This window comes from Bombus bifarius, unplaced genomic scaffold (genome assembly GCF_011952205.1).
Source record: "Bombus bifarius isolate JDL3187 unplaced genomic scaffold, Bbif_JDL3187 scf7180000008190, whole genome shotgun sequence".
NCBI lineage: Eukaryota > Metazoa > Arthropoda > Insecta > Hymenoptera > Apidae > Bombus > Bombus bifarius.
Window position 1 is genome coordinate 326,205 of NW_022884499.1, and position 14,528 is coordinate 340,732.

Genomic DNA, 14,528 nt, shown 5'->3' on the forward strand with positions numbered 1-14,528 from the left:
TTCCGACTTCGTTTCCACGCGTTATCCAACTTTTTCAATCGTTTTCGCCCGCAAGAGGCGAACGAAGGCTGTAGGCTGGATGATTTTGATTGGTATCGCGTGGTAGATCGTTCGTTCGTATGCGAAGGAGAAGCAAGCGTGTGGTGATCAATGAGGTTTAAGCCCGAGACGGGAATTTGTCGCGCGCATTCCATATTCGATGGCGCGTTCGAAATCGCGACCCATAAGCCGCGATTGATTTAGGGGTTGCTTCGCACAGAGATCGGGATGTATTCTTGGTCAAAATTTAGGTTAGAAAGCGTATAAATAGACATGACTGGAAATTGTTCCGTGGAATATTGGAACGCAAATTTTCGCCGCCTCGTTCATTCCCAACATCCCTTCATTCGTTTTCGTCGTCTTTCCGATATTGTTATGACCAATAATTCCACGATTTCAGCAGAGGGCAGTAAGACGAATATAAAAGTTCGAAGACTATTTTCGTATTGCAGCATTTTAAGGAAAGTATCTGGTTAGCACGTGAATTATATTCAAGAAGCTACATTCTCTCGGTGATTGTGCTCATGCAGCTCCATCGATCGAGCTAGAATCGATTATGTGTCAGCACAAATTTTCTTCGACAAACGATCCTCTTTAGACTGCTGAAGAAAAATTCTTCGTGTGTCCGTGGGACATCCTATCCCGCCCTCTTTGCAGGATACAGCGTGAAACGTGTTCGGAATAGAGTACTCACAGTGTTCTGTTCCATATACCATCTCACAATCGATGGGACGACATCTTGAGTCAGTTCGATGACTAAGTTGTGGAAACTCTTCACGATTGTTTTTCGCTGTGGAAAGTTGTCACAAGTTGGTGGGGCGATAGCGGCAGTTATATGATGTGAACTGTAACGCGCGAACGATGGATGGTTAAAAGGATTGTGAAAATTCAGCGAAATACCACCGTAATATGTGTTCATATGTAAGGGTTGTTGGTGGATTTTAAATGAAACACCCTAGTGTGAAACGTAAATGGAGGGAAGTCTCTCAACATTCGGTGGGCCAAGTTGGGGGGCGGACAGTACGAGCCCTCAACCGCCAGAAACGACGAGAACCAGGGTATCAGTGCAAACTCCCAGTCCAGAAAATAACCTTTTGGACGATCCAGTTAGACTCCAAGTTAATTCTATACGAGGTACTCTAAACTATGGCAAATTTGAATACTTCGAACTCTGTCCCATCTTCAAATATAGAAGTATATTAATACAATTTAATTGATGCATTGAATTTACATTCTAAATAGAATCGGAAAATGATATTACATATTTCGTAGAACATTACACAAAATATTCTTCTCGATTAAAGCAGCTCCTATTTTTTTTAAAACAGCAAGAAACATCTCGTTAAAATAATTTTATTATCTTATATCTGAGAACATACAACTATGACACATGGATATTCCTTTCGCCTTATCGCAATTGTTTACGTGATAGAGGAAACAGGATTTTAGCACGAAACTTTAGTCACGTCTTCCTCGTCGACACGAGACAAAGATATCTTTTAGAGGCGATTTTTAAGATTTGATGGGAGTGCATCCGGGATAAGGAGTTGCGATTTGTAGAAACACTTATACATGAAAGGCGTCTTTCTGCCTGACATGGTATTCGCGGTGCAAAGTGGCTGCGTTTCTTTCTAGCTTTGATTTCCTAACAGAAACGCCGGCCACGTTTATCCTCCGCTTTATCGCGACACATTAAAGTGATAGGAAATCTCTGGTGTGACTCCCTGGTAGATAGCTTACGATACATTCGAACGGTTTGCCGCGGTTGCATCGCTACAGAATCCGCCGTGTAGTATTGTCTCCCAATCGAAAGGTTATCCATAAATATACTATGCGAGAACGACCGATGGTGTGATGAACTTCGACGAGCCAGGAATAAAGTGGCAACATATAAAACGTCAGACGTTTCAGTCCTTCCTCTTTGATACACGTTATCAAGAAATGATGAAAGAGTAAATAAATGTCTTGAACTGAACATTGGACATTGGTTTAAGTGGTAAACAATTAACAATGAATTGCATGCAGAAATAGGAATTAGGAGAAAGGAGAAATGAAACTAGGTTGAGTAATAAATTCATTCATGTTTTCTTAAATGAGCACACGAGTGAAATAAAATCTGTATAAATAACATATGACGAAGTATCCTACAATCAATAATCATCAATTATTTGAATCTTACAATTATAGTTTATAAATGTAGATTTAAATTTCATATTGGGGCGACTCAGAAATCAATTCGAGCATTGATATACAGAGCAATTCAAGATTAAGATACGAAAACTTTCTTTACCTAAAAAACAAAATTTTACGAAAATAACCTCTAATCAATATCAATTAATCTACCAGATGAAAAAACTTAATGTAACCGGACTTTATATGTAACGTGCAACGACTGAATCTCTAATTAGTTACTTTTTGATTATTGTATCAGTCTTCGATTGACACTTGGTGTTACAGACAATTTAACGTTTTCCTTTGTTTATTGCTTTCAGCCCAGATCGAAATAATCCCGTGCAAGGTGTGTGGCGACAAGAGCAGCGGCGTTCATTATGGCGTGATCACCTGCGAGGGCTGCAAAGGCTTCTTCAGGCGGTCTCAGTCGTCGGTCGTCAACTATCAATGTCCGCGGAACAAGAATTGCGTGGTCGACCGTGTAAACAGAAACCGGTGCCAGTACTGTCGGTTGCAAAAGTGCCTACGCCTCGGCATGTCTAGAGATGGTGAGTGCATATCGTTGGTTGGAGCCTCTGTTTTCTCGGAGAACCTCAAGGTTGTCACGGACTCGCGTTAGTTTACGTTAGCATCTCTAACGAACAACGTAACGACTGCTACTTAGAAAACGATGTCACTCTCTTGGAAATTTATCCGTGGATATATTTCCATCGATTAATGTAAACACTTATAGTAAAACTAACAGAAACTGGTATCGTTTGTTGCTTCTTAATATTTGGGGGCTATAAGGGAAGATAATGATAACCAAGCTTTACGTTCTCAGCAGAAAAACAACTTTTTTCAAATTTAATATTCTTTCAATCAATTCTTGCCTGTTTATTTGGTTTTCGAATTTTATACGTATTTTTCCTGTCCTCGTGAATATTACAAAAATATTGATTGTCCCAACACTAGGTATGCTATTGTTTTTTTTTTAATAAAAGTTTATTAGACTTTTGGATTTAACAGGTTATTCAACTATGCAATATTTGAGTTTATTTATTTATGTTATATTCCTTTTAGATATCAATATAAAACTCAGTAAACCAACAGAAATAACATTATCGTATTTTTCCCGCTCTTGATTTATATTCGGTTTCTAATGCATTTTAGATAGTTATGATGAATTGTTCGATTTTTATTATCTACGGCTAGGGGTGGAAAGAAAGGAATTGGTAAACAAATGAACTATACGATAATGCTTATGTATAAGTGTCGCGTTAGAAGTTCCAGCAACGATCCAACAAATCACGAGCGTCGATATGGAAATGGAATTTCTTTGTTTCGAGTGCTATCATCGAGTTTAATTACGCGACACGTGAACGTGTACGTTCTACGACATACACTCATATGTGCATTCTGTTCTACCGAATATAACAGAATGGTCAATTACAAAATGAAATTTATATCACGATTATACGATTCAATATATTATTTTTTTTTATCCCTTTCGATGTCACGATTCATATTTATGAAAGCAGCTAACGTGCGGTGTGTATTTGTTCGGCTTTTATAATACCACATTGCATCGATTTATACTCTGAATACACGTACGCGTCCTATAAAAGTGATCGACGTTTGCATATAAACGTTTATACACAATGTCGAAAAAAAAGAAACCTAAAAGTTGTCAAATTAAAAAACAACTTTGTGTTTCAATAACGTAAATTGCTGCGTATTATTCCCAAAACGATGTTCTCTATGGAACGTTATAGCAAATTTTCAACAAAAGCCAATTCACGGGATACGAATGTCACAATGGACGGATCGATGCAAATGTATGTGTTTGAAAACGTTTCAGAGTGGCAACGTTTTGTCAGTTTTATTCGTTTCGATCGATTCGAAATTTTTGCGAATTTACGTTGAAGCGCATTACCATGGCGACGTCACACGTAAACATTCAACAGAGAGAGAGAGAAAAAGAGAGAGAGAGAAAGAACTCGTCAAATCAGATACACGGGGATAGCAGCGGCCACGCGTGCCTCTCGGGGTGTACGACCCTTTATCGGAGGCTGTCCAGCCCCCTCTCGACCCGAACCTCCGCCACGTCTCAACACCCCCGCACGATTCTCTCTTTCTCGCTCTTTCGCTCTCCTCTCGGTGCAGCTAGGCCTCTTACCACGTTGCTCCACCTTATCGGACCCTGAGTACTTACTTACACGAGATGTCTTGGACACGTTTAACGACATTCACGCGCAAGCGTTCAGGTCTGTGCCCCGGCGATGTGGCTGCAGGTAGCTTTTTAGATTTTCACGTGGTTGAATGTCGGTTTTATCGGAGAAATCTTATGAATTTGACAAAGATTGGAAGAATGCAATTGAAATGATAGGATAGATAAAATTTTTTGTGGAAAATAAATTAATTTTAGGTATTTCTTCGATTTGAGGAATCTGTCCTTTTATCGCGAAGCATTAACTTAAAATATTTCTTTCAATTAGACATTCCTTTGAATTAGATATTTCTTTGAGATAAAGAATTTCATTATGTTCTGCATGTACAGTGGTAAGGAAGGACAGTTAAAAAATGCTACACTATGGATATTAATAACCTTTTATCATATTGATGACAGTCATCAATTTCAAAGTATATTATATTTATTCACTGCTCGTGTCAAATGTAATTTTGCTTCGTACCTCCTATCTTTCAATCTTTCTTTCGCCCATCACTGTAGGTACATAGCGTGGAAAATAGTTAAACTTTATTCTAGTTTGTTATATATTTTATATATTTTAAATATATTTAATATATATTTTATAATTTTAATTATTATAATAATATATATATAATATATTATAATAATATATATATATTATATTTTAATAATTATAAATCTCATTTATATAAATTTATATAATTTTAAAATTATATAAATAAAATTTAAATAAAATAAAATATATTTATATAAATATATTCTAAAATTTTGTATAGATCTCTATAATGAAAAATAATTCGTACCAGAAGATACAAATTCAATATTACATCCGCCCGTCCAACTTGTAATTCTTGTAATTTTAATAACTTGAAATGCAATTTCATGTATTCGTGCAAATCTGACACACTGTACGATATTTGATGAATTGGTCATCATGTAAAGAATTGAAAGAATCCTAATCGCTTTAAAAAAATTGTCGTCATAACAACATAAACGTATAATTATTGTTAAAAGAAGGATCATCTTTTTTTGAATCTTCACGTTATGTCGAAGCACGTCTACGTGTGTTGAAGTGTTTCATAGAGGTTGTTTCGACAGTTCGTTTTTGCGAGTGCTCATAAAGTTTTTTAATGAATACTCTCCGAGCTTCCAGGTTTCTGCCGTTAGATAAAAAGCCACGTTCGATAAAGTAGCAGCCGAAAAGCAGGACATTGCGGTCGCGTCTGAATGGAATCGCAGCTGTTTTTGATATGAAAGAACGGACTTTGCTGCCGATCTAATTGTTCATCTTATATTGTCACGATTTAAAATTAACATATTTCTCTGCAGTCCTTAAAATCAATAAAAAAATTGTTTTTAAAATTTCTCTATATTGTAAACGATGAAAAAGGAATTAAATAGGAATAGTTCGAGATTTAAATAAGATTAAATTGTGAGGTAGAAAGAACGAGTTTGGAAATATTATCCTAATCGTGCAAGTTGGTTCTTCGATAATAATCGACCGTCTCCTCACCAGTCATCGTTTGCAAATGCTTGATAAGGATCCAATCGATCTTCATCTCTTCTGTACGCCATGCTGCTCCTTCAAAGAACATCCTCCCTTAGTCGACAGATTAAAATAGCATTTATCAAGCAGTCGATTCAAAATATCTGCATTTTTTGTTAATCAACCGTTCACCTTCGCCGACGAGATTCATAAATATTCTCGAATATTTTAGAATAAGATCCTGTTATCATGAACTTTGACTTCTTGAAAAATTTACGCTCATAATCTCTTATGACTAATGAAGCAGATAGCAGAAAGAAATGGAATTTCAAGAAATTTTAGACATCCTCTAGCTTTAGATTTCATAGCATTTTTTAATGAATTTTTTTAAAATCTATTTTAGAACTATTTGTGGAATTATAGTAAAGTGAAAGAGGAAAGGAGGAAGAATAAGGAAAAAGAGGAAGAAGGTGTATTTATAGTGAACTCATCTATCACATTCTCTAGCAGATCTTAGACCTTAGAAGAAATAGGGCCTGTAGGTCCTGGTGGAATTTAGGTTAAAGGCAGCATTTCTATAGAAAGGACCGTTAAATGAGGATTTTTAAGAATTCTATAGAAATAGCATTACAGATATATTCAAACTCTTTCGATCGCCAATATATTAATTACATTTCCAAGAATTCTACAACCCTTTTCCCAATCCCAAATTCTTCATCCTCAAACCCAGCATTCCCGACACATCAAGTTTCCAGACTGCCTACCCTGTCCCCCTTCTCCCAACAGGCTGTCAAAACCGAAACGTCGAATACCTCACGACCGAACGCTCCGCCGTGAGGTCATTGACGTCCCATTCGTTGAATCCTCACCGCGAGGTGTGTTGGTCGCGCGTCGCGCACCCCTGGACACGCTGGAATCCCTTAAATGGCTTGATATGCTATCCGAAAGAGGAACATCTCGAGCAACGAGAACAAATCCTCCCCGATGTACATAGATTCGGCATGATAATCGCGTTGCTTCTCACAAGCCGGCGTCCGGGAGTATTTGCGTCGGTTGATAAGGAGCCAGTCTTCTTGTCCTCGTCTCGTTGCAGTATGCGCTCTCATATACGCTCAGAGGAGAGTGCATCGTGTGCTACCGGTGATGCGCGCGCGCGAGCGCATACTCTTCCTGTTGTCATCTTTCTCTCCCTCCCTTTCTGCCAGCGTTGTCACGCTCTTTCCCTCTGTCGTTGCCTCCTCGTTGCTTCATCAGAATCCCCAGTCTGCTTTCTCGGTCGCTCGTTTGCCGCGTTCGGTCGATCACCCTCCGCTTCTGCCTCTCCGTCGTCCGGCTAGAGCTTCTCTCTCTCGTTTTCCTCCGCGGGCGATCCCGATAGCGGTTTCAGCTGGCAGCTGACGTCTCGCGACTCGTGTCTCTCTTTCTCTTTCCCATTTTTCACGCGTCTCGTTCACCAACGGCTCACATTTCTCTCTCGCGCGTAACCAACAACCCCGTCCCCGAGAGCGGGACGGTACCAAACTGATGTGTGTGTGCACGCGCGCGCGCCTGAATGTGTGCGTCAAGTCATGCGTATGCGGTCGCACAACCGACCGCTCGAGATTCGTCGTGAGTGCATCGAAATGCGTTTTAGAGAGGACGGACGGAAGCACCGCTCCCCCCCCCTCCTCTTTTCTCTTTCTAACGCTAAACTCCGGTTTTTCAGATGTCAATGCGAGAGTCGTGGGGAGGATTTGATTGAAATCTTGATTTCAGTTTGTGTCTTTTTTCGGTTCAATTGTATTACCGATATAGTTATTTGTTTTTTATGTGTTTTGCTGGAGCAAGTTTGGGTATGTTGTTATCGTAGAGTAGGAAAAAGAAACGTCGATAATATCGATAGAATAGTAGTTGAATACGTGTATGTTTATTGGATGTACATTGCCGTGGTTTGGGTGATGACTAGGAATAGGTAATATTAGTAGCTACGGGCTGTTTTTGGACGACGACTATGTTAGCGCATCTATAGACCGATCCATAGATTATGATTAGAGCTAGTACTAGAAACGAAAGGACTAATGTAATATACGGAATTTGATAATGTAAGAAAATTGAATTTTCGTTATTACTTGGGTCATTGATTTATAAGGGAGGTTGGTGAGATTTTATTGTTGAGAGTTAAGTAGTTTACGTAATATTAATTATATCAATCTGTTCAGCAGAGAAAGTTTACGTAATACTAATTGAAAAAGTTACTTGCTAGAGATCTGTCTATCTGATTCTTTTTTATGAATTCAAATAAAGTTGGTTCATAAGGTCTTCGAGTCAAATCGCTCATAGGATACTTACAATTGGACCTATTTTTAACACTTTGAAATCCCTGCATAAGAGTAACGAAAGCACTCAGCTGAGTAGATGGGGATCGTTAAAACGAACCACACTGTACTTTTAAAATGTCATATATCAGGTCAATTATAGCTCTCGATCCCTTAAAATTTTTATGCAAGTTATTTTATACAAAATTTTATGCAAATTTATGCAACTATCTTTGCTGAGTGAACAAAGAATCAAGATCATGAAATTAAATTTAATTTTGAATAAACATAATTGGCGATTTTGTAACGTTTATCTATGATCTTACTTGTCTTATTTCATACAAATCGAAGCTAAGGTCACATAGACAAAAATTTGTTCTGAAGGAAGATCAATTTTAACAACGAAAATAATTTTACAAGCAATTCCTTTGAAATAATTAATCTTATAAATTAAGCTCCGAATAAACATAATTAGTATCAAACGTTCTTTCCGACTTTACTCGTCCTATTTTATTCGAATCAAAAACTAAATCATACAGTCTGGTAGAGATCAATTTTACCAACGAAAGTAACTTCATCGCAAGTAACTTCCTCTAATCAATTATACCAATCTTATCAATTTATGTCGAAATAAACAAGATTCAAAACTTCGTTACCAATCGTATTTCTCGGCTCTCCTAGTCTCGTTTCGTGCGAATCGAAGCCCTAAATCACACGGATTCAAATTTCGCCGGAAGGAAGATCAATTTTCGAAGCAATCAGAAGCCGCCGCAACAATAGCTCGTTTGAAAAGAGGCGCGTCTCGTCTGAACTCGCGAATGAACTTGAGAAACTGGAGAACACGGAAGAAAAAGGAAGACGAACGATTCAGGTTCTAGCGGTTGTTGAACGCTTCACGTGACGTAGCGTATCGCGCGCGCTCTTCTGTCATAGTGTTCGTGGTGCAGTGACGTCACTGGGATGGGTGGGTGCATCTGAGCCGGCGATAACGACGAAGAAGTCCGAGAGATGCAAAGAACTTCCGCGTTCTTCGAATCAGAACGTTTCTTTGTAGCGTTGTTCAGCGACCACTTTATAAACAGGATTATATACATGTATATATGTGCTTCGTCGATCTTTGATCTTTATTAAAGACGTTTCTTCCGAAGTTTGATCGAATCGAGACTAGTCAATTAACCCGTGTACAATGATCGAGTCACACCATGAGATACATATGTATACAGCGATCGAAATACATACAATACTTAAGAAGAAGATCATCGATCCAAAATTGGTAATTTTCGTTGATGTAATATATGTTTAGCTTTGGTATGACGTTGTTGAAGAGAAATTACTGATTACAGATTTGTAATGAGGGAAAGAAGTTACAGCCTGGAATTAGGATCGGTGGAATAGTAATAGCAGCGCGTTTTTTTTAAATATAAGATAAGCTTTGTAGTTATCAAGGGACTGTTGATATTTTCCAAGTATTTATGAATTTAATAATGAGCCGTAATGTTTGAAGGGCATTTTTGCTTATTTATTTTTCTTTATAACATTATACTTGAATATTACTTATGTATCTATATTTTTACAATTTTATGTACTACACAATCTACCTAAAATATGACGGTTAAATGCTTTCTAAATTCCACATTTATTAAAAAAATTGTTGGAAATCTTAATTTGCTCTCGTACACAAAACTTTAATCGTAGGGCATTGAAATTTAAGTTTAGCCAGTTTTCCAAACTAAGGATATCATCACTTGTATCATTTCTTCTCTGCGCCTCTTGATTTCTGGTAGTTAATTGAGGACATCGACTATTTAATTAAGAATAAAACACATTAAAAATTTAAGTGATTCTCTTGCTAACTAGTTGTTATATGAGTTTGATAGAGGACAAGTTTAAATTTAGATTTTGCGGTAAACGTCGAAAGATACTGCAACGAAGTGATATGATTCATGTTGCAGCCGTTAAATTCGGGCGCATGTCGAAGAAGCAAAGAGAGAAGGTCGAGGACGAAGTTAGGTTCCACAAGGCACAAATGAGAGCGGCCTCTGAGACAGCGCCCGATAGCAGTGTGTTTGAACATCAGACCCCAAGCAGTTCGGATCAGCATCACCCTTTCAATGGCGGGTAAGTTAGTCTAAAGTAATTTCACGTCAGATGTAAATGATCGTGAAATATCATTAATGATTGTAAGAAATAAATGTAAATTCATCTTGTCATTTTATTGATTGAGTCTTATAATGTATTTGCATATTATATGGTATATATTGGAAGCTTCAGAAGGTTAATGAAAATACTGATTATTCTGAATTACCTAACGAAATTAATAATAGCAATGTTATAGGTGTACAAGAGCTGTAATATAGTCTACAAGGAAATTAATTAGAATTTTATGGATATTATACTCGTATTTCTCTGAAAACATTACATTTCACGTACATTGTTGATTCAAGCTTCATTTGATACATTAGTCATACTAAGATAATATTGAACTTCTAATTAAACTGTGAGATATTTAGATGACAAAAAGAAAACGCAAAACTTAAAGCGAAAAATATGATACGATTGATCTATTTATGTGACTAATAATAAGTGACATCAGACATAACATAACTAAACTAATCAGACGTAACTTCAACTTCACAGCTTCTAATAATCCTGCAGTCTCAAAGAAGTTCTGTTTTGTATTGTTGGTGTAAATTTTTCTTTCCTGTCATGTCAGTATAAAAAAAGCAGATAAGATAAGTAAATTCAAAACATCAGCTGCGTTTCCAAATCAGATATATCGATCAGTGTATTCAATTAAACAAAAGATACATACCGCTAATTGAACAATTATCTTTCAACAATTAGCGTGATACATAGATATGTGCAATGATAGATTCCATAAACATACAATAACATAATTACATCGCAAAACATACACATGATTACCTAACACCGGGACTCCTTTTTATGCAATCCAAGCACATTAGTCAATACCAATCAGGCTTAATTTTATACGCGTATCATGGACACAACATAATCGTAATTTAATCGTCAAATATATAGACTTATTCAAAAGCATAAGAACATTTATTAATTTTAATGATAGAATTATTATTTCGCATTCTACACACGATATCTAGTGAATTATTTATTACATATGCACTCTAATGTTAACAAAAACAAAATACATCAGACTTGTTAATAGTTTCATAATTTATCGAAATGTACATTACAACTGAGCAAGCGTCCTCGTATCTTTCAACGAGGTTATACAGTATGCTTATTATACTAGTAATATTCTAGGCTCAAATAAATACTATATATTAAGATTTTTTCATCATGCACGCATATCTGTCTCATTTCTCTTTTTTTTTTTTTTTTAAGATATAAGACAGAAATAATACATTACATTTATTCTCCTTAAAAATCATGAAATGAATTGAAAGTAAATGTGAAAATAAAAATGTATAGTATCGGAATTTTATTCCGCATAAAGGTCTACAACGAAACGACACTTCAGCATATCAATCTCGAAGCTTTTGATCAGAGAGGAAGTGCACGTTCTCATCCTCGTTTCGATTTGCTGTCGCAGGTACACGTATGGCGGTAGTGAATACGCTTCTCCCGGCCCCGGCACGGGTGGGTCGGGTTATTACAATCATCAAGCGATGACGAACTACGAGCTTAGCGCCGACTACGTCGACAGCACGACGACCTACGATCCACGACCGACGCAGACGCAGGTCGCGGACACTGTCGCCCCTGATACGCCCTCCGCTGTCACCGCGACTGGGGTACTTCCCAGCGTGGTCACCACCGGTGAGTACTCTCCTCTAAAATCCTTTCAATCTAGTCCATCTTTTTTTCGAAAAAAAAACGAAAACAAACGTTGGGGTCGCTTCTAATCTGTCTCTTTTTCATTATCTCTCGATAAACAGTGAAAAAAGCTTGGTTTAACGTATGAAGGTTTATTTAATAGTGTACTTTTTGAAAGGGTGAAATTGTAAGTTAATGTAAATCCAAGTTTAATATTATATAAGAAATTGAGATGTCTAGTGTTATATCTTGTGTTTAAAACTACTGAGAGATGTGAAATGCTTATATTGGATTGCTCGGAAAGTTCGTTTCGATTTTTAAGGAATTTGATCGACCTGAAAGATCGTATTGAAAAGTTTTTCGCCAAAAACTGTGAGAGCTTCTGGAAAGATGGATTATTCAAGTTGCGTGAAAGATGCAGAAAGGTTGTGGAATAAAATAGCACCTATATAATATAATAAATGTATATCGAGTCGAAATGTAAATCGGGACGAACTTTCTGGGCGACCAAATATTTATCGAAGTAAAGATCATCCTGTGATTAATGATTAAATAGCGGATATTTATGCAAATTCATATTTTTATAAAGATAATTTAAAAAGAAATATACTTTACTTTATAGATTTTGTATTTTTTACATATTATTTGCGAAAAAGTTTACACTCTATTGATAATTGGTCAGAAACAAAGTTACAACACTTGATGTTTGAATTTCTTATATTATCGTTGGTCGAAGTCCTGCTTTCTGCTTGCTTTCAATCTGTTCGTTTCAATAGAAGTTCCCCTCTGCTTTTGGTTACTTTCGTACAGCGAAACGAAACGCCGTTTATTGTTTACGATTCGATACAATTTTATTTTTAAAACTGTTCAAAAAACCAGTCAAATTTATTCAGGATAACAAGATTTTTCAACTAGTCTAGTTTATTAAATATAAAAATTTAATAGTTGACCTTTAAATATGAATAACGCCTTCTTCCATTCCAAGTCCTCAAATTCACGAAAAACAACCCACTAGTTTTACATATTTAGAGGAAAGATCTATAAAGTTGCTTAAACATTGCGATAATTTATTCCCAGAATTACGATATAATGTACAGCAGTCTACGAATCTCTCGCGATGTATATTTTCAATTTTGATCGAATGCAACGTGAATCTGGCCGAGTAGCAGATATAGCTGAATCCGAGCCAAGCCGGGAGTTTATAGTTCCATTGAAGTTTATTGTTAACGAAAGAGAGGTAACAAGATGTCAATCGATGAACAAGCAACGCCAAGTAGTACTGGTCTCTTTCAGTAGCACGCGGCTGATACAATTACTGTGTTTATCACTGCCAGTTGACTGCACGATGCATTCGGTGAATAATATTGATATTGGTGGCTACGAAGTAACGCTATGGTCATAAAGATACGATTGATTTGCCGTTTGAAAAGCGCGATGATGTTGCAACAAAATGTAACATCTTTGTAAATGTTTAAAAAGTTATTCTCATAAACGCATGTACCTCATCATTTTGTACAATATAATATCCCCTTTAATTGGTAATTCCACTGGAATTATCGAGCCAGCCAAAATGAGTTTTTGATGATATTAACGTTTACTTCTATTGAGACGGAAACATGATTACATACAGTGGCTATAAAAAGCATTTGCCCACTTACGTTTTCTTTTAACAAAGCGCTCTTTTTATAAGGTTCTATATACATATTATTTTCATAGTATCCTTTTTTAGTCGTATAAAAGTACTACTTTGTGATACGAAATTTCATATATTTTGACTTAATTAATTAATATGCTATAACAATTATATATAATAGCGTGCAAATACTTTTTGTAACTGTTGTATATCTATTTATTTTTGTAACGTGTATTACATGTTTAGGCATATATTAAAGATTAGTAAATCTAGTGTTAATAACAAATTCTTTTATATTTCATTGTTAACTTTCCCAATCCTGATTATTCGAACTAATAATAACACACGCTATTTGAATAATATAATTTCTCTGAATAAAATGAATAATTAAATAGAACCAAACCTTCTTATTCATTTCTTACTCTTGTATATATTTTTTCTAATTTTACAAGGTACCACCCTTACAATTTCCCAATTGATGTTCTGATAAGCGAGGTTCTACTATAGATACATTCACTAACACATAGTCAGGAAGCGACAATCTCCAAATTCCCTACCTACCATCCAAAAAAAAGCAGGATCGATCGCAACCGCATTCCATCCTTGAAAGGTCTTCGCCGTCCGTTCCATCCTAGACATCCTCTACCGAATCTCGTCTCATCTCGACAAGCCAACAAACCTCATCTCAATTTCTATTCGATTCAAAACTCGAGGACTTGTTATACTTAACCCTTGAGTAGCGTAATTTCTCTTGTCATTGGGGGAAAAGCAAGAAAAAAAAAAAGAGAGAAGGAAAGAGTCGCAAAGAAAAAGAATAGAACGTAACAGGAGAAATAAGAGTAACAGACGGAAAGAGAGAAATAAAGGAGAAAGAGAAGTAGTAGTAGGGAGAAAGAAATAAGCAAGCGAGGTACAGAG

The 14,528-nt window shown here is 36.4% G+C and overlaps 1 protein-coding gene across 9 annotated transcripts in view; it reads left to right on the plus strand.

Annotated features, from left to right (window-relative positions):
* LOC117209695 (probable nuclear hormone receptor HR3) overlaps positions 1-14,528 on the plus strand; it is a 113,760-nt gene that overhangs the window by 91,005 nt on the left and 8,227 nt on the right. For 8 of the 9 annotated variants that reach the window (XM_033451975.1, XM_033451977.1, XM_033451981.1 and 5 more), the window contains exons 2-4: positions 2,532-2,759; positions 10,135-10,300; positions 11,754-11,980. In XM_033451975.1, coding sequence (XP_033307866.1) covers positions 2,532-2,759; positions 10,135-10,300; positions 11,754-11,980 — 621 coding nt within the window. Of the gene's footprint in view, positions 1-995; positions 1,174-2,531; positions 2,760-10,134; positions 10,301-11,753; positions 11,981-14,528 lie in introns of those variants that run through there. The other variant, XM_033451979.1, reaches the window with a different exon arrangement.